This window comes from Callorhinchus milii, unplaced genomic scaffold (assembly GCF_018977255.1).
Source record: "Callorhinchus milii isolate IMCB2004 unplaced genomic scaffold, IMCB_Cmil_1.0 Scaffold8, whole genome shotgun sequence".
Taxonomy (NCBI): domain Eukaryota; kingdom Metazoa; phylum Chordata; class Chondrichthyes; order Chimaeriformes; family Callorhinchidae; genus Callorhinchus; species Callorhinchus milii.
Window position 1 is genome coordinate 12,183,821 of NW_024704749.1, and position 20,551 is coordinate 12,204,371.

The following is a 20,551-nucleotide window of genomic DNA, read 5'->3' on the forward strand; positions in this document are numbered from 1 at the left end:
TTTTCTTGAGGGATTAATATCAGGCGTGTGGAGTAAGGAAACTTGCCCAAGGTTTCTGTACTAGTGCACTAAGGATTATGTACTAATTTGAAAATATTCTAGCAAAATCCAGATTCCAACCACACAAGCTCACGCTGTGTTATTTCTCACCAGTGAAGGTGTCAAATGTGTCTGAATAGTTACTGTAAATGATCAGCAAAGACAGCTATTCACTGGGAACAACAGTGACTGTGCCTGGGAACTGCCAAGATTGGGATGGACAGATTAGTACACTCAACAGTACAGTCTTCATCCCAATGACCTGCAAAGCTGCTGCTCTGATATTATTACATGGCAATACGTTTGCCTGGGGGAGGGGCGTCCACTGAACACTAGCTTAGTTATATAGCGCCTTTCATGTAAATGAACTGTTTCAAAGCACTTTACAAAATAAAATGAATTAGAAACAAAGTGAGTGATATTTAGGCAAATATGGTAGGTGACTTATTTATGCCAGTTATGTCCTTCAAACCACATCCATGGAGTGTTTGAATCATGGTGAACTGCAATCCTCTCTGCTGCTTCAAATGTTCTTTTCAGTAGCTTGCCAAGAACCGGACAGAACATTCTACATATGGTATCACAAGTGATCTTTACATGGTTAGAGCTACATCTTTTGTCTGACGGGGAATCACCCTCAAATTTGCTTTAGCAGCAGTAGCTTTAGACCCTGTGGAGATCTTCAGCGATTAAATATAAGTAAATTTTACATTTACAGCTCAGAGACAGCCATTCAGGCTATCATGTCTTGAATGATCAAAAACCAAACCCAAGTCATTGCCCTCTCCATAGCTGCTAGTGGATAACGTTTTATTTGTTAGGTTGAAGTCTAATTATGTCAATGTTTCTCTTTGTCCACTGATATCGATTATATTGGCCTATAATTGGTGGTCACCTCCACTGGGTACAACTGAAGGCTTGGTGGCTGTGAAGAAACAGGCTTTCGCGTTTCGTACATTCACTCGCTGCTTAAAAAGGTAGCAATTGGTGGAGAGTAAACCTGCTCCCGAGCTTCCACAAATGATAAGTTGTGTGAACTCCTAGAGTGGAAGGTGCCAGTGGTGATTTTAAAAGGCTTTGCAGCGTAGGAATCAAACAGTGAAGGCCAATGAACCATGAGGCAAGACTTCCTCGAGGGGAATCGTAGATCTTTGAGCACAGGCGAGCAAATGCCACATAAAAGGTAGTAATTCTTCTGGAAAGAGAAACATCTGGCTGGGCAAAAACATTTTTGCTGTCAATCCAACTCATTAAAATGAGTAGCCTCCTGTTCCTATCAGAGCAACCAACTCCTTGACTGTCCAATATTGGTTGCTGGCACTGACAGGGTGACTGTGGAACAAAGGTCTTGTGTCAGAAGCTTTTGAGAAGGAGGGGGAATGGAGAGAGAGAGAGAATTCATCACTGCCCCTAACGTTGACTCTGCCCACGGAGTGACTGCAGTTGGATACATCAATGTCACTTATCAAACATTTAGACAGCAAATCTGCCTAAACACATGCTTGGCAGATGATGCCTCACTATAGTCGTCAAAAACTACAGTCAAATCTGACAGTCTTTTAAGTTTTGTAGCTTGCAAGAAGAAAGCACTTTTGATCTTTCAGAGAGCATTTTTTATATTTTTCATCAATAAGTCCAGGATTCTGGTAAACTAGGTCACTATGCTGTAAATTTCCATATCCCTGAGGTGCGCTCGTGTTGGGTTGTTCATTTAGAAATGTGAAACAATTCCTCTTGGAATAGGCAACTCCTGCGAATTTCACTGAACTCCACAATCTGGGTCATTTCACATTATACATCATTCTCAATTTATGCAGATGCCATATTCTCTTAAAGGCCGAGAGTGTGTAAACAGCGCAAGGTCTGAATGTTGTGGTTTGCTTCGCATATCGCTGGCATACAATAATGGAGCATTGTGTTAACAACGCATTCATTCCTCCATGTCATTAGTGGATACGGAAGCTACTTAATTACCTTATAATGTCTCAAAAATAAGATTTACTCTGTTGTCTCAGATTAGAACAATTGTATGTCAGAAATTTTCAGAAACCACTTCACTGGATAATTGCAGTAAATTAAACCATTTTTTAAATTCTTGATTACAGTTTCTTGCAGATCCAATATAATGAGTGATTTCACAACTCCCTATACTTCACACAAGCCTGCCATTACTGCTTAACTAATTCAAAAGACTTGCGAGTAATGAATAATCAACATGCTTTAAGATCGGAACCGAGGCAAAGTATTTAAACTGCCATTTATACGCTGTATCATTACTGAATTTCAAAAGGATATTATTGTTAAAAATCCTCCTTTCCTGTGCTGAGGAACAATCATGTTGGAGAGGGATTATGTGCTTCTTGTGATATGTTCAATAACACCACCCACAGGATAGAACCACAGGATACAGTAGGAGGCTGACTTTCCATTTGCTATCTTAGAGACATCCAGGTAAAGTAACTGTACCAGCTAATTCAGATTGGGAGAACCCCCTGTCTGCATAGTTTACTACAACATTACACACTGCATTTAAACAAAGAAGCTTTCATCTGGGAACCAATGGCTTCCAAAGAGACTAACCCGTGTACATATCTTAATATTGGTTTTATGTCAGGAGAAAATCACATTTGTAGGCAAGCAACTTCAAGAACTAAAACACATTTTCTTATCGTAATGTAACACACAGTCACTACACATCATAGTAAAATCCTGTGAAGCACTTTGAAGATGTCTCCAACAATGTGATAAGGGGCTATATGAAATGCAAAGTTATTTTTCTAAGTATTTTAATCATTAACTGCTCAAGAGGTGAGCTGACAACTCAAAAGAGCATTAAAACAATCTGCTCAAAATATTTACACACAAACACTGCAACCAATTTTCACCCCAATGCACACTTGAATTGCACATTTAGGGTAAAGTTAAGGCAATATTCTTAAGGTTTGTTTTGCAAATATTATTATAAACCAGCGAATGCACAACTCAAAATAGAAAAACAGAAATCCAGCTATTTTTCAAAAATGTGCGGAAATGATTCCTAATTCAATCAGTGTACTCTGCGTAGGTTGCCAAATACTCCATAAAGGATTGACATTTACTTTAATTACTTAACTGGAACATTACAGTAAAATTTAACATTCACTTGTGCTATTCAGTGTTGCATATTTTCCTAACTGTCTCACTTTACCTGAATAAACCAACTCTCAAGTGTGTTATTCCCACACTAAACGTTAAAACTACATAAACCTCAGATTAATGAAGGTGTAATAATGATTCAAAATGATGGTTAATTACTTACAATCCAAGTTTTAAATTGCTCTGAAAGCAGATCCTGTCAGATGCCATTACTGCAGTTCCTGAATTTGGTCTGCCTGCCCAGGCTTGCACCACAGACCTAAAGCACCTCTTACAGCAAGAGAAACAAACTGCTCACCTGGCTTCCACCACATCAAAGTCTCCCATTATGGGCAATTGGGAAATCCACGATTCAGGTCACTGGGCTTCCCAGTAGAAGGAGAACACGTGATGGAATAATAATAATCTTTGCATTTGATACAGCGCCTTATCACGTCTTCGAGACATCTCAAAAAATACTGTGAAGTGAATCGACTGTATATTTTGTGGGCAAAACGCGACAGCCAATTGCGCACAGAAGTGTCCCACAAACAGTCGGGAATTCACTGACAAAATTATTATTACTTATTTTATTTTTTTGAAGGGATATTACTCCCAGAAAGTGATCCGTTAATCGATTAACAACCGGGTTCCTACTTACTGCATGAATAGTCAGTGGCAGTGAGGTATCCGTGAGATGCATTGCAGTCACAACTAATCATGGCGTTAGTCAACACATTTAATTGAGGTCAGTGGGGAATGATCATGAATGGGAGCCTTAGTGGATTTTCTCATTGAGATGTTGAGGTTGATGTGACCAGGTTTAGTCCAGCGCCACACTGTTAATGGAGCCACAAAGCAGTGGGTGGGACATCAAGTGGAGTCCCTTGTCTGGTCTCAGTTTGGGAATGGTTAACAAGCAGCAATAGAGAACTGCAGGCAACAAAACCATGTCCATGGACTGTACATCAGTATGATGCTCTCAGGTGAGATAGTAATGCAAGGATTATTATTATTATAGATAGTCATTAATCCACACTCCCTCAGGTCCATACAATGTAATTAGTGCTTACAATTTGGTATATTTAGTGAAAATTACTAGTATTTAGTTATTGTTGTATTTCTCCAGTTCATGATGAGCTGCCATTAAATCATCTCCCCAGCACTGTCCTGAAAACAGTGTGTAAACTTTAATCATTACCAGGATTGGGTATCACATAAATAACCTGATCTGATGAATGGCTTTATTGGGCCCATTTTCTAATGTGATAAATTACATAAACAAAGGTGTGTTTGATTTCTATTACACACATCAATTATTGAAAGTAGAAAGTAGGATTCTATTCCCCTTTCTCTTTCCCCCACCCCCTTTAAAACGCAGAGGAAATCAGTCATCCTCCTGTTATGGCAGTGGTTTGAAACTATTAAACAAACTGGTGTGCAAGACGCATTGTTCAACAGCCAGTCAGTACACACACCCTGGCTAGCACAGAGAAGATGGATGTGGAGAACAAGCAGGAATACTGCCTTGCAGGTACAAACGCTCTGATGATGTGTTGGCAGCACTTTCACTGTTTCACTCTCTATCTAAACTCCACTGGATCATTCACAAATTCCATTGTTTCAGCGGGCCAATACTTCACCAACACTTCTTTAGTGGGGAAAAGTATTAAATAACCAGACGTATAAAGATCCAGTGTTTGGTTTAGTATAACCACTTGCTGCATTACATGAGTGTGGCATAGACTCCTAAACAGCTGACCTCAAATACCACACATTGAAAGCCAAACAATGCTACTCAGATTGAATTTTCACGAGTGTAGGCCAATTTTGATTCTAATCTGCCAAGTGGCAGTCTCACATGCCATGATATCACACTGACGTACAAACCCGTCAATGAGGCTATTGTTAATTCCACCCCTTCGAGAGGAAAGCAAATTCTGTTGGTGGCCTGGTAACTCAGTTGATCTTGGGCTGGCTTCCCAACTACTGTAGATAGCTGCAGAATTCTCCAGGCTGTTCGTCACTCAATCTGCACACCACAGGCTGATCAGAAAAGATACGTCTGCCTCATTCCTGACTATATAAAAACCAGAGGCCCCAAAACTGGTCTGTGCCATCGGACCACCATCTTTTAATTAAAATTAATATTATTCCAAATTGCAGATATTTGTAAAATTCTTAATTTGCCTCAAATTCACAATGGTTTTCTTTTGCAGTGTTTTTTAAACACTAACTTCCAAATGATTTAACTAACTGTAGTTGCAGGGCTAGAAGATAGATAGAATGCAGATGACTGAAGGTTTCCTACAGACCAATGGATACAGGATACATGAAGCATTCGCCCAATCCAAATTAGTCAACTCTACAACCAGAAATTCAGTTCAATAGAACCTGCCTCTGATGTCTGATTACTGAAGAGATGGAAGACTGTCGTTAATTCTGGGACTTAATGATCAAACGTTTCATTGAACACTATGGTAGCGGCCTTTTGGGGATTATAAGAGTATAATCCCCTGTGGAGGGAATTGATCAGGCCTGAATAATTCAGCATTAACACCTATAGTTTCACCCTCGCTGAAGGTCATGGTTGGGCCTGAATGTTCACTGAATGGATGTCACATCTACATAGCTGATCACTGAGCTGTGGTGACATAGCTACGTGTCAGATTTGATCTCTACTGTCCAAATTCATTTTGAAATATACATTTTCTCAATGCAGTTATTTTAGGATCACTTGCTGGATTAGCATGCTTTTAGACCTAAAGTGTAAGGCAGAGAATGTGGAACGTAAAAGCTTAGGTCAGGAAAATGACGTCTTTAGAAAGGAAGCTAAGTATTAAAGCATTATATTGAAACCTATCATTTAAAGAACTTGTATCCACCCAGCAGTGTATGTGTGTTGAGGGGGAGCAGGGAGGAGGAGGAGGGAGGAGGGCACGGTGTTTGAGAGAGCCTTGAGCAGAATTCGGGGGTGAATTCTACTCAGACTGTTTTTCTATAGTTGTACAACTGCAGATTTAGCACCAGTCAGAAGCTGACAATTTGGTGAGGGAACGAAGACTGCCTTTGGCAGAAAGTTGCTCCTTGTTTGGGCCTTCAGTATTTGCACAGTTTCAAAATCTCAAACTACATCACATCCTCTTTAAATATTCAATCTTTTCCTAAAATGTCCTTGTCTTCATAATATATCTGAAGCATCAAACATTTAAACATGAGCACCTCCAATTTGCATTTAATGAAAGTCACAGGAACTTCGGTCATGTCCTTAGAAATCATTATGAAGAACAACTCGACTTTAGGCTTCTGAAAGCTCCTCAAGAACAGAGGCATTAAGGCAGTGTCATCAATAGAAGTCTTTAGGACAAAACACAGTGGAACCTCACAAACATAGAGCTCCCATCATTGCAAATGCAGCTGTGTAAGACTATTAAAAGACCTCAGCCTCCAGCAATAGAAACTACCACACTGATTGAAGTCTATTTGCTTACAGCTAGTGCTTATGAAGACAAGTCAATGCCTCACCTGAACCTTACCACCTGAATATGATGCCGTTCTGTATATTTTAATGGAGACACCTTATTGCTTAAAAGGATAACCTGTCTCTAGAATAAGTGAGGAACAGTCAATGCATTTCCCTCTCCCTCCTCAATGCTCATGTGGAAATAAAAGGCAAAAAAGTTCCTTTGATAAAAAAAGTGATATTGAGAAAGGCCAAAAAAAGGACTAAACTTATCCAGGCAGATCTATAAAAGTGGTTCCACCAAGTGTTAAAAAAACCATTGTGAATAAATAGCAGAGATAAGACTCCCCTCAGTTCCATTCCTTCTATTGCTCCAATTGAAGACATTTAAATAAGCACATTTTTTTTCCTTTTGATGATGATCCCATCAAATGGAACAGTCTGATATCTAGTACTTACCATGGGGAAGACAGACTCTCTCAACCACTGATTATCATGGCTAACATTGATTCTAATATCAACCCGAAATTATGGTATTTCTAAATTACTGCTTTGGAAAAACTTGATTTCCTGAATACATTAAACTTCTGTTCTCAATCCACTTGCAACGTTTTTAACATAAGATTTTTTAAAATGGAGAAGTCTCCATAGAATCAGGTTTATACTGCACCTCTGGTAGTGAGTTTCAGAATAAGGCTAAAAAAAATCAAGCGCATTTATACTGCACTATTAATGTTAATTCAGCATGAAAACTGTGTTGAATTGATGTGAGATGTGCAATGCAGATGGAGCATAGCAACCAGTCAGTCAGCAAAGAGGTTGGATTTACCTTATCATCGATGTCGCTCTCACTGTCACACTGTAGGAAAAAGGAAAAGCAAAAAATTAGTTTCAGTTCTTCAACCCGATTGAAATACTTACTGATATGTGGGATTGAATAAGTAGTTGACTCAGGTTGCTAGAGGTTGTACATAGCGCATTAAATTTTGTATTTTCAACAGCACAGATTACAGGGCTGAAAACTCAATCAATTTATGATCATCAAAGAGGATGTGAGAGGTTGAGGCATGAAATGCCTTGGGTCAGCCTGTGTTTGAGAGCAGACCTGGTGACACAGGGGGTTGAATAGAATGAGTGGGTTTGACGATCACTTGCTCTCTCTCCCCTCTCTATTGAAGATAGTCTCACTGGAGAGGACAGTCATCCTGCACCTCTTCCTTCAGCCAGTGAATAGCTTGTCCACAGTGAGGGCATCACAAACAGCCCCACACTGCCCTCAGCTTTTAGTGCGAGTCACTGGACTAATCCTAGTGCTGCCCAGCTAACATCAGCTATCCGAGCACAGACTGGGGGCTGAGCTTGGATCTTCCTGTCTGTGTGGCTCCGGTCTACACTTCACAGATGGATTTACCTTTTGGGCCAACCCTCTAATTGGAATTCATGAGCCAATATAGTGTGGGAGGACGGGCAGTTCACAAAGACGACATCCCACGGAACACATCACAGGAACACAATTCAAAACGTAACCATTTATTTATGGCCAAATTATCGGCAGAGTGTTTACCCAGAGTTCTGAATTCCATATTGTTACATACAACTCCCCAGCTGTGCCCTGAAAGCCCTGGGGTAGAGTCAGGGAATGTTGACTCTCTCAAGGTGCTGCCTGGAGCAATTTCATTTCAGCTCCATTCCATATGTCAACATAGCACACCAGTCACCCCAGTCATCCAAAGGCAGTCAGAAGCAAAGAGTGGTTGTGTACTCTGGTTTCTTCTGACCTGCTGACAAATTTAGGAGCCCACCATTTTGTTTTTGCTTTCTTTTCCTCGTGGAAATTAACATTTGCAACCAGGCGTTACATCCTAGCTTGTTTCCTGTTGCACACCGTTGAATGATGAGCTCAGATTACAGTATTTTAGATGCAAAATATTTTGTAATCTCTTGGATCATATTGCTGTCCACTATATGAACATTTAACTACCTGGGGTCAGTGGTGGGAGAGCAAGACTTCTGCACAGGAGGCCTTTTTCTCAACAAGGAGAATGGCTAGGGGAGGGAAGCAAAAGCCTCTGCCACTTCCTTGCATAATAGTTAGTTTATTCAGGTTCAGTGGGAAATATGAATGCAGCCATGCATAATCAAATTTTAGTTGCTCAAGCAGTAGATTAAGCAGGAGAACTGACATTGCATAAAAATACAATGATTTATTGCACTATTTTGTTTCTGAAAATAATAAGCCCTTTCCCTTAACAACTAATTTCATGGGGGTGGGGGGGGGGGGGGGGGGGGAAGAGAATAGTCACAAATATAGAGACTGCACAATCGCTCTATGAGAGAAGTACAATCATTCTGTACTGGGGCATATTCAGGCCCTGATATTCATCCCTTTCCCTCCATTCCTCACTCTGTAGGTTTCCAACATTACCCTCTGCACTTGAACCTGCAGCTCTGTGGAATAATACAACAAATCACAATCTTTTCCTTGACCGATCAACTGAAAGTTGGCCAGAGCTGGGCCCATTCATTCTCCACATGTCATGGTTGGTGGGAGCATCATTGCTGACTTAAGTACCAAACTATTTCAATCTCTCTTTATCCACATTGAAACTGCTTCCAATATAAGTAAAACACATTGTGGGGTATGTTTTGCTCACGTTCCTAATCAGTTGGAGAATATCAAGCCAGGGTTTGATATTCAAGCAGTTAAAATAGTTTTCACCTTGTAACATGCCGTGCAGGACATGTCAGGTCAACATAAATGTTACAAATGGAGCAAAGTTGGAGGAAGCATCCCACAGAGCCTTGTAAGCAACGCGCTGTTAATAATGCATTTGTGCATCCATATGATGCATGGGCCAGAGCAATATGAACAGGCTTCAATTCCCAGCTGTGCCTGGATGTGAAAATGGTGAACATACGTTGTGCAGTTCTTACAGAATCACACTGATCTTATTTTACAAAGTATCTGGACCAGTGGAAATGGTAAGAATTCTGGTACCTACGGCTTCCTATGTTGAGGAACACAGTCATTTAAGGGAGTCACTACGGGGGAACAGGGCAAATACATTCAAAATATTGTTTCCCTGGCTGAACACAAGGGAGTGTCGCTGAAGGAAGTGTCGCTGTTTTTCTGACGTGAATGTGTCATTTGTTGTTGTTGTTTAATTTCTGATTGGTTTTACAGGTTTGAACCAAAACAAATTGTAGATTTTAACCGAAGACCTTTCACAGCTTCCCAGGCAGGACACACAGTGACACAAACACCCACGTTGTCTCTCCTGCCAATTGCCTCCCAGCCTCTGCTGAAGAGTGTTACTTTTTTTCTTCCACTGGGCACAGATCCACAAGCAATAGTCCCCCTCAGCTGCTTGCTCAAGTGGTCCACTCTTCACATGTGTTGTCAGGCAACATGTCTGCCTGAGCTCAATCCTGTGATCCACTTGCACACCCTTACACATGTATAAGAATCAAGGGAGTGACTCCTGTCTGAGGTGCTAAGAGATCAGGCATTGATTCTGGGTTCAAGAGAGGTGTTGAGAAACTATTAGGAAGACTGTCTGCTTCAGGAGAGGAGGAAGTGTACTGCAGACTTTTACTTTGGAATACTAACACTGCTTCAAACCAGGTTTCAGATATCAAAGAACCAAAAGGAAGTGGTCAGGGAGCAGGATTATACAAGGGCACAATCATGCAGTTGCTCCACAGTAAACTGTGCTCAATGCCAGGAGTGACGTGGTGGGACTTTGAGCTGTGGGTGCCTCTGCGCAGCTACTGATCTGAGCCAAAGTTCACAGGCACACAGAGTAGAAGACCTTCAGTGGTGAGGACAGAATGGGTGACGAGGGAGTCCTGTTGTCATATGACTCGGAAACTAACCTAAATGGCAGCGATGCTGGTGTGAGAGCAGATTACCAGGGGTTTGGCCCCAAAAGGGCCAAGAGATAAGAGGAGGAGAAATCAGACGGTGCACGCCTTTCATTGGACGCGAAACAGCCTGACGAAAGTTCAGGCGCAATCTGATCTTAAGTGCATTGTTTATTGCTCCTCCTTAATGAAGCATATACAACATAATGTGCAACACTGGCCATGTTAGTAAATGTCTTTGGTATGGTTCCCACAGACAGCCTGATACAGAAGGAGCATTGCTATAATTCTAAGTGTAATTAATTTTAATATGAATCATTGTTTATTGTTAATGTAGATGTCTCCTTTTCAGCCATTTCCATCCAAATGGCAAGGCTTTTTCAGTGTTTGTTGCAATCCCCCCATTATCAATGGGTCATCCTACAGAGATGCCAGAGTTTAATATGCTAAACGTCGTCTTAACCATTTTCCACAGCAAAAACCACTAGATCTGACAATACACACAGCAGCTACAGCCATATCTGACTCTGGTATCACACAGCACAAAATTGTAAACCTTTACACAACTCGTTTACATTACACAGTTAAGAGGAAATATAATGGACAATGAATTGGAATAATAGATACAATTGCACTTAAGGAACAGGTCTTATCAGGACGGCAGGACACTACAGCGCTAGACCATGTGAACCCCGACATTTGCTAATCTAAACTCTGGACAACAGGCCGTCCAAATCTGTCAGCGCATGTTAAACAGAGTTTGAAATCTCACTGGCTCGCTTCAAACCGAGTCAGCACAACACATGGTGGTTTCACACACAGCGTATCCATGGAGTTAGCTGTGTCTCTGTCGCATGCAGTTACCATGTGATGTGTGACCATGCCCCCAATTGTAAGGTGGGTTGGCATTTGATGAACACCGATTATTGCCCTGTAACGGGGTCCTACTGTATTTAACCTCCAAATAAATCACATATTAAAGTTTCATTTACATCTACATGCATTTTAATGTTTAGTGTAGGGTTTTAGGGTCACAGCACATTAAGGTAATGAGATATTTATGTAATGTCTTTCACACTGAATCACCGCTGCCTGAACCAGAACCATCTCATCCGGGCTGTTGTCCCTCAGCCACGTCCAGAAACAGGAACTACATCTACATGGCAAGTTCAGAATCTGATACCGACTCCATTCGGAGCACATATGTACATATAAATAAGGCACTGTAATAGTAAAATGGGCACTTCAAGTCTGGGTCTCAATCTCTGCCACCTCCAAAACACACACTCACCGGCACATGGAATTGTATCCTTCCACTTCATTAATCAGAAACATCACCTCACTCCCCAGAGATACACAATCCAAGATGCACACAAACTTTATAAAGTAAAAAAGCTGTAAAGGCCACAGTGTTTCCATATATCTTCAGGCTTCTCTGGATTCTGTTTATATCCTTTCCAAAGGTGGGTGTCGTGTCAATACATCAATTCACAACTTTTATTCCTGCCTGACTGATATAAGACTTGCGTTTCTATATTGCTTTTTGCTTTGAATTTCCAAAATTAGGTTTTACAAAGTATAAAGAGATGTGTGTGGGGCAAGAGGAGAAGACAGAATTAATTTCCATAGAATAAATCAGGCAATTGTCTTACCCATCACAGACTTTTAAAATAATAATAATCCTTACATTTGATACAGCGCCTTAACTCATCTTCGAGACGTCTCAAAGTGCTTCACAGCACATACGGTAAAGTGAATTGACTGTATATTTTGTGGGCGAAACACGACAGCTAATTGCACACAGCAGTGACTGCATGGAGTTCTCACCTCTTCCTCCTCCCCCCAGCTCCCACTCCATGGTTCACTGAGATCATCCAGTGAGTAACAGCATCAGACAGACCTCAGTCAGGCTCAGTCGGTACGGAGTTAGCTGATCTGACAGGGTCGACAGAAGGGGTGCTCAGTACACCCTCAGTTGCTCTCAGTATTCTTAAACAGAAGGAAAATCTTGCAGGAGAATGAGTTACCGTGTAAAAAAAAGCTTATTGGGAAGGATTTTGTAAGGTAAGGATATCTTTCTTTGACATCATACATTTTGTTGGAGGGGAAGGATAATATAATAGTGTTTCCGTAGTGGTTTAATTTGTGCAGATGTGTCTGCGAAAATCAGGAAAACAAGCTCTTTTGGCACATTAAAGGAAATAGGAACTTGCACAGTTAGTTTTAGATTTCAGACAAACCAAGAACACAGAAATATCTGTAATGAAAGACGTTTAGTCAGCTTTAAAAAAATGTTTGAAAACCTGAGTTTAACAGGACAATTCAGCTTCTGTGGAAACATTGTTAAATGCCTTTTTTTTCTCTTTCCATTCAAGGCACAAAGAAAAGACCTTGAATGAAGGAAATAAAAGGAAGATCGAAACGGTGCCTGTGTTGTGCGGCGTCCAAATGTATAATTAAGTAATGGGAGAGACTTCAAACTGACCCCAAGAATTCACAGGAGTCTCTTGAGAATCTTTCCTGTGGTATTCAAAAGGAGTGAACAAAACTGGGACTGTCAAAACTGGTGTAAGTCAGACAACTAATTTCTGCTTCAGTTCTGCCAAAGGAATGTTAACACTTGGGGAGGGGGGAGGGGGAGGCTGGCCTTCACCTCCCACACAGCCCTTGTCAGTGGCTGAAAGGCTTGTGTCAAAATAAGAAGTTAAAGAAATCTGAAGAATGGTAACTGTTGACAGCAACAGAGTGTGTTGAAAGATAAAGGGTTCCATTACCTGGATTTTCCTCCCAGCGTTAACACCTGCTCCAACACAAAACTGTAAACACACCATTGTGCCCTCTGCAATGTCGTCCACATAAAGGCTAGTGGGGATTATTCACTTTTAATTCTTAAAGGAATGTTTGCAAAACAGCCTCTAATTACATGTTGTGGCAACAGTTTCCTCCCATGATGGCTTCCAGCAGGAGCCAGGCCAAGGGAGGACTTGTGGAGTTTATTCATGAACTGACTGGGCTGGCAAACTACTGATGGGACTGATTTAGGGCAAGAGGGGAAGAGGAGATTATTTACTAAACATTCTGACACACAAACTGGTTAATGGGACCCAGCCGGGGAGTTCCAGGCAGAAGACAGGCTGACAGAGAAACCTGCTAATGGGACTTGGAACACATGGAGGACAGAAAGTGCCAAAATATTAGGCTACCGCCAAGTGCCACAGGGGCAACTGATTTATGGCTGCAATTTCATTGCAGTGTCCTTTATAAAGTCCCCCTAGCCTCGGCAATGATAGGTTACTGCTCACTCTATCAAGGGGAGGGAATTTGCAGCGATGTGTTTCCCTGCCTGCTCTTTGCAACCTCGCGCGTGCAGACAATTGCCAAGAATGGAAGGAAATAAAATGTTGACTTGAACTTGCCCCGGGCAAAAATAGAGCCTTGTCTCAGCTTCAGTGGGTCTTAGACAGTTTGATGAAACATGCAGTGGCTTCCCCAAGGCCTGGCCAGCAGACAGTGAACGCTGAGATAGCAATGCAAGAAACAGATTGAGCCTCGGGGCAGCACTCTGTTTTGCTGCTCTCTGGGGGTTTACCAGCACTACAGATGTAGATGCTGAATTTCTTTGTGCTCTATGTGTATGTGAAAGCAGCAAGAAGAGCATATTAGTTATGGCAACCAAATGTAGCCAAGGGCATTAGAACTAATTTTAAGGGGGCAATGAAGCATCCTACAGTCCCTTTGCACATCAGTCAGGTGGGACCCCCTGTCGTAGAACGACAGTTAAGGGACATTTTGTTAAGTGACCATAAAAAGCTGTCATCTGTGGGCATGTAAATGAATAGTTGAACCATGAGGACAGTTAATACGAAGCTTGGACCCTGCTTTAGCCTTGTATCACATTGAGAACTTTGTTTTTATAACACTCATGAATATATAAAGAAGACATAAGACAACTAATTGTCTGCAGCTCAACATGAAAGAAAGTCCTGTGAGAGTACAGAGCAGATCTATCAGAATTGCAAAGAAGGGAAGAATAAAACAACCTATTTGATTCTAAGATAAAAGCTTTGGGACTTCGCTCACAGCTTATAGCCTAAATCCAAATAAATAATTTAAGAAACATCATGNAAAAAAGAGAGAGAAACAGAATACATAAGACAGGGGCTAACGAGTCTGAGGCCCAATGCACCGAGCTTCATAAAAGAGGAATTCATCAAGGGAGCAAATAGCCACGTGAATCCAAGCAGATGGTCATGGAAACCGACTCATAGCACTTCTTATGCAGCGCTTAAGGTCACCAGCTTCTGTATGGTCTGCCAGCCCAGATGGGCCTACCATCAGCAGACACCCTGCGGGGCTCCTTTAGTGCCTGCCATCAATGGGCCCTATTCTTCTCCGCTCTCAGATTTGTAATGCTGACCACATGTGGACAACGTAACAAAGTTGGCATTATCGAGGCCCAGTCTAAATTTGTTTGCAATTCTGCTCCCGGCTGACCTCCCAAAACAAACGGTGAACCTGGGGTCACTAAGGCTGTTATCCGACTAAGATGATCTGAGCTAACTGCTTGGAAGTGAGGCCGGCCTCTTCCACTCAGCGTTGCTACTGTAGACATCACACAAAATGTCACTCTAGCCCCAGAGGCCAACAGAAGCACAACTGTCAAAATTTACACAGATCCTTTTAGATTTGTATAACACTCCATTTCCTGTCATTTGGTGATTGAGGCAGGGAATGCAATGCTACTTTTTTCTCTTCAGAGAATTAATGGTGATTTTTAAAATAAAACTAAATCAAAACATGAAACTGGGATGGGGTTTATTTTTATAACATGGGCTCATAAACCCTGCGATTTAGTTCTACCCAAACAGGGAAACAAAGAATTAACAATGTGAGTGACTTACCCTTACCTTCCAAGAATCTCTCTATGTCCATTTTATACTCTGCGCAAAAGCTTATTATTCACACCAGACATGTGAAGCATTAGTACATGCACTCAGCCGAAAACTGACCTGCCAGGAAGCCCACCAACGAGCGACATTAATGTTAGGTTTAGCCTGTGGGTTGGGTTGAGGCTGAATATCAGCTCTCGATGACTGTGGTCAGTGTCAAACAATCCACGTTTGTGAACATCACGGAACCAGCCACATCATTGAACTAATGGACGTCAACATGAGGAAGGCGAGGCTGAGCTCTAACCACTGTCCTGCTACCTAAATAACAGACCAAATCCTGAGACCTACAGGTATTCCTGGCCCCTGCTACTGGTATTCACATAGAGGCCAACCGGCTGAACGTTTCTGTTTTCATGCCACACAGTGATTACATACACATGCAGCGGGCTTTACTGCTACTGTATATAGACAATCACTAACCCAGGTTTTAACAGTAAAGCAGCTAAGAGCAACTCAGCTCCATTTCAGCATCAATGTTAGTGGGAGCCACAGTGGGCTTTGTGTAGGGGAACTGAATACCTTCACTATCAGAGCCAGTGATTTTCTGCCCTGCTACCTGCACACATCGGACATCTAGGACAAGAGCAGATATAATATAATTTCTATTCCTGACTTAACTGGTTCCGATCGCCTGCTGTGTGGATCTGATGGTCTCTGGGACAATCGTTCATTGCTCAGTGTGAAACGCGTCATCAATTTTAGTGAATCTGAATTATGCACTTGACAAGTGTACATTGAGTGTTGGAATGACAGAAGACATTTATTCTGAAATGACAGAGTTGAGACACAGTTGCAAGTCAGCACTTTGATCTTATTGTTTTGAAGATCTTTTGCATCTGAAATTGATAGAAATTAAGGCCACATATGAATCTAATCACCTTGCCCACTCCACCCTCTACAGAAGCAACTACCCAACCGTAACACAGAGGCTTTAGATATCAGCATAAAATTATTTGCAATACATACACATTTTGAAAGTGGGAAGGAGAATGTATTACTTGGTAGCTTAAAAACCTGAGCAATGCTTCTCAAATGTTTGTACAAGGCAACATCTTAACAGACCTTTTCTCCCCCTCTCAATTTGTGTTCGCTGGGAAGCAAATACATTTTATTAGAAAAATATCACAAGAGGAAGTGGTAACCAATTGCTTTCATTCAATGCAAACAGATCTGGAGCAGCTCAAGGCTGTTCATTGTTAATTAAAGTTATACCCTGCCTACCACAGAATCCCTGCCCGCCACCGCGTTTTAAAATTTACATTAAAAATGAAAGCCTGACAAGACAGTAGCTTATTTTGTCCCTCTTCATTATAACTGTCAAGTTCCTTTATTTTATACTCACTGCAATATCATACATTGTGTCATTCATTTCCTTTTCATTAAGCAGACCTTGGGCTAGTTGTGTGCAGCCCAGATACGCTGCCTATTATTCCTCAGCTCCATTGAAATTCCACACAGCACTTGCAATTATGGTCCTCTCATCTTAAATGAATTATATTTCTGAAAATAAATCTTCTGAACTACAGACTTGGCTATCTGGCATCAGTCAGGCACATACATTACTGGTTTTTAAATGTTTAACTGCACTTGATTAATATAGGTAATCAAATTATATTGCCTTCAATTCCACTTTCAAATTCATGGCTATGATGTCTTCAATGACAAAGCTGGAAGCATTACACGGAAATGCACTTCTTGCCACACTAGGCAGTTATTACAGCAGTAAAATTGCTATATACCCATCTAAGAATCGTATTTAATAAAAATCTAAGTTTTTCTGGACGTAACTTAACCCTTCGAGTTCTGAACATATCAGATAAATTGGGCAGTGCAGCCTGGTGGGTCCAGCAGCACATCAGTGCATTTCCAGAGGGATGAGAGCACATTAATACCTCTTACACATTAACCAGCAGCTTTTACAGGTGATCTAGTTGTGTCTGTCTGTGTGTGTGGGTGGGGCGTTTAAAACTATGAAAAACTATCACCTTTCATCAGGAAAGCTAATCCTGATATCAATCCCACAGTCCCTTGGCTTTGACCCCACCCTTGTGGGGGATGAGGAGCAGGTTAGAGCAGTCCAGAGACTGCCGAGCGGAGGGAGCAGACACAGCGATATAGGGTTAGCAGGTCTGAAGAGCCAACTGTAAAGGGTTACAGCCAGAAACACATGCACTTGAGCATCTATCATGAAGCAGATATTGAGACTTTCCTATAACACATGGAAGCTTTTATGACAATTACCTGACTATCTTCTCTCCTGTCTCATAGATACAGGAGAGAAGGGGACTTCTTTACAACAGGAATTTATGGCAGTGAACACACCTTATAAATCCACCTGTGCTGTTGGGACTCTTTGGTGCTGAGACATTTAGATTTAGTGTTCGATTTCGCACTCCAGGTTCAGTCTCATTTTTGCACATCAATACAATTTCCACATTAAAGCATATATTCCACAGGGAATAGTAACGTATGCTGGAGACTCCTATAACCACGCTGTGTAACCAGCCTTCTTCTGGAACATATGCTCAATGTTTCCTGATTGGAAGAGGCAGCAATGTGGTTCCAATTGTTTCAGCTCACAGTGTAATCCCCACTTAAATGTACCTCCTGTTGCTTCTATTGGAACAGGTCAGAGAGAGTGGGGAGAAGGCAGAGAAGGAGCTATTTGATACAGACACCCAAAGCGAGTTAGCCCACCATTCTTTGACAATCAACACAATGGATGAGGATAGAGTGGTCGACGGTGTCAAAGGCAGCAGAGAGGTCAAGGAGGATGAGGAGGCAGAGGGAGCCCTGGTCGCAAATGGACAGAATGTCATTTGTCACTTTGACCAGGGCTGTTTCTGTGCTGTGGGCGACACGGAAACCAGATTGGAGGGGTTCATGAAGGGAGTGGCGGGAGAGGAAGGAGTGAAGCTGGGAAGCAACAACTCGTTCCAAGTCCTTGGAGAAGAAAGGGAGGTTGGAGATGGGGTGGTAGTTTGAGAGTAGAGATGGGTCCAGAGAGGGTTTTTAGGGATCGGAGTGATAACAGCTGTGTTTAATGGAGTGGAAACAGTACCAGAGGACAGGGAGAGGTTTATGATGTCTGTGAGCAGAGGGGCAAGGAGGTGGAGCTGGGAGGTAAGTAGAGAGATAAGGATGGGGTCGAGGGAACAGGTGGTCGGTTTCATGCAGGTTATAGGGGTGGTGAGAGAGGAGTGAAACCACCTCTCAACTTGCTGGATGATCAACACTAACGTCCGATCCCACAATTACTGAGGTAAAAACAATACCAATACCACGACAAACTGGTAGCAAAAAAAATATAGGTTTGGAATATTATAAGGTTGAAAGACGTGTGTGGAACATAATCTTGATCAGCTTCACATCACACTACAGGCCACCCAAATAGATGTGCTGACAAATGTCTAAGCAAGCATTAGCACCGACTACCAACAAAGAGATGAAAGTGAAGTCACAGGAGCATTTTATCAGACATTCCATTCCTTGTCTAACCATATAAAGAGAGGCACGAGCTGACCTAAGCCAACTATGCTTTTATTATTCATATAAATGATCCCAGATAAATTTCAGCATTTACTATGAATCCATTAAGCTGTCTCTTCATCCTTAAGACAGCCATACTGGCTACAAGCAGACAGAGAACTGATTTCCAAACATCCTGAAATATGAATCGTGGTTTTCACAGCCGACTCACTTCATGAACTTCTATCTGAGATGTCAATACAAAGCACACAGCAAATATGAAATGTAGATGGCATCCCAAAATAACAGCAGAACAGTCTGCGATCAAGTCCACAAGGAACAGTTAAGGTTTCTATGTGCAAAGTGGTACGGATCTAACTGTTCACCTTTACGTGGGGAGGTTAGCATGCCTCAGTGTCCAACAAATTAGCCTGTCTGGTGCAAAATGAATTGTGTCAGTTCTCAGCCAGAAACTGGTGGCATGTCCTTATTCTCATCTTAACGCTTCCTTGAGGGATTGCCCCAGAGCCCCACTGCCACCTCAGATCAGCAATCAACCTCCCGTCAATTGCCAGCTGAAGTTAGTCAATACGTTCTGAAATACCAAGAGCTTCCACTGGAAGTCATAGTATTAAGAGAAATTCCACAGTATCCATTTTAAGAAATCGAATCAAACCAAAATGCTCGCAATAGGAATTATTACTCTGACACAATGCCGTTGCAGGCGTTACAGAACGTAAGCTTTTACTATTCTAGAAATTCTCTGGTGGCCGATTTTAAGCATTAAATTGCTCACAAAAATGGCACCTTGGCTGTAAAAGATTCTCTGTTACACTTGATACATCAAGTAGTCTGGAATGCCACCCTGTGTGAGGTGAGGGGCGCTAAATAATTACAAGTTGTTGTTGTTGATCAATCCGAGCTGAATTTTAATCACATACGGTCTCACTTCAGGAGACCGTATGTGATTAAAAGGAGGCTGAGAAATGATCAAAGCTGAGTTCCTCCTTTTAGTTCCATCGAAATTAGGTTTGAGAGAGGCAAGGGAAGGGGTGAGCCGGAGGGGCTCTTGGATGGAGTTCCAGAGGGTGGGGACAGAAAAGTTGATGGCCCTACCACAATGAGATATAACCTTGCTGACAAAATCTCATCTCAGATGAAATATCCCATGTGGACAAGCTACCAGAACAAACTGGCACCTGTGGAACCAGTACGAGAAGCCATTTTCTGGACAGGTATGGAGATGGAAGCCAACACTCGAGGGTTTGTTTTGGTCAGAAGTACATCACTTAGTTTGTCCCTTTCACCCTTTGCAGCTCCTCTTCCCAGTGTTGATTGCGTCTAGGGACAGAGGGGTACAAGTGAGCTGCTTCCTGGCAGATACCAATTGTGTCCTTATCTGCCAATGGGAAGTGTATGGCTGGAGTCACCCCGGCTGCTTCCACTCCCCCTTTTCAAAGAGGTGGTGATGACCTGTCTCCACCTGGCACCTCTCAAACCAGTGCTCGCTCCTTCACTCAAAGAAGCACGATACATTTATACTCCCCAAAAAAACAGCATCATGCAATTCCAGAGGTAGGTAGAGATCGAAAATTTCATTCAGTGCACTGCTTAATACAGAGGTACAGAAAGACCAATAGTAGTCAATATT

General features: G+C 41.9%; 1 protein-coding gene across 6 annotated transcripts in view; it reads right to left on the reverse strand.

Moving 5' to 3' along the window:
- The window catches only part of fbrsl1 (fibrosin-like 1), a 387,345-nt gene that overhangs the window by 100,012 nt on the left and 266,782 nt on the right, over positions 1–20,551 (reverse strand). For all 6 annotated transcript variants that reach the window (XM_007901766.2, XM_007901763.2, XM_007901762.2 and 3 more), the window contains one exon: positions 7,446–7,475. In XM_007901766.2, the coding sequence (XP_007899957.1) occupies positions 7,446–7,475 (30 nt within the window). The remainder of the gene's footprint in view (positions 1–7,445; positions 7,476–20,551) is intronic.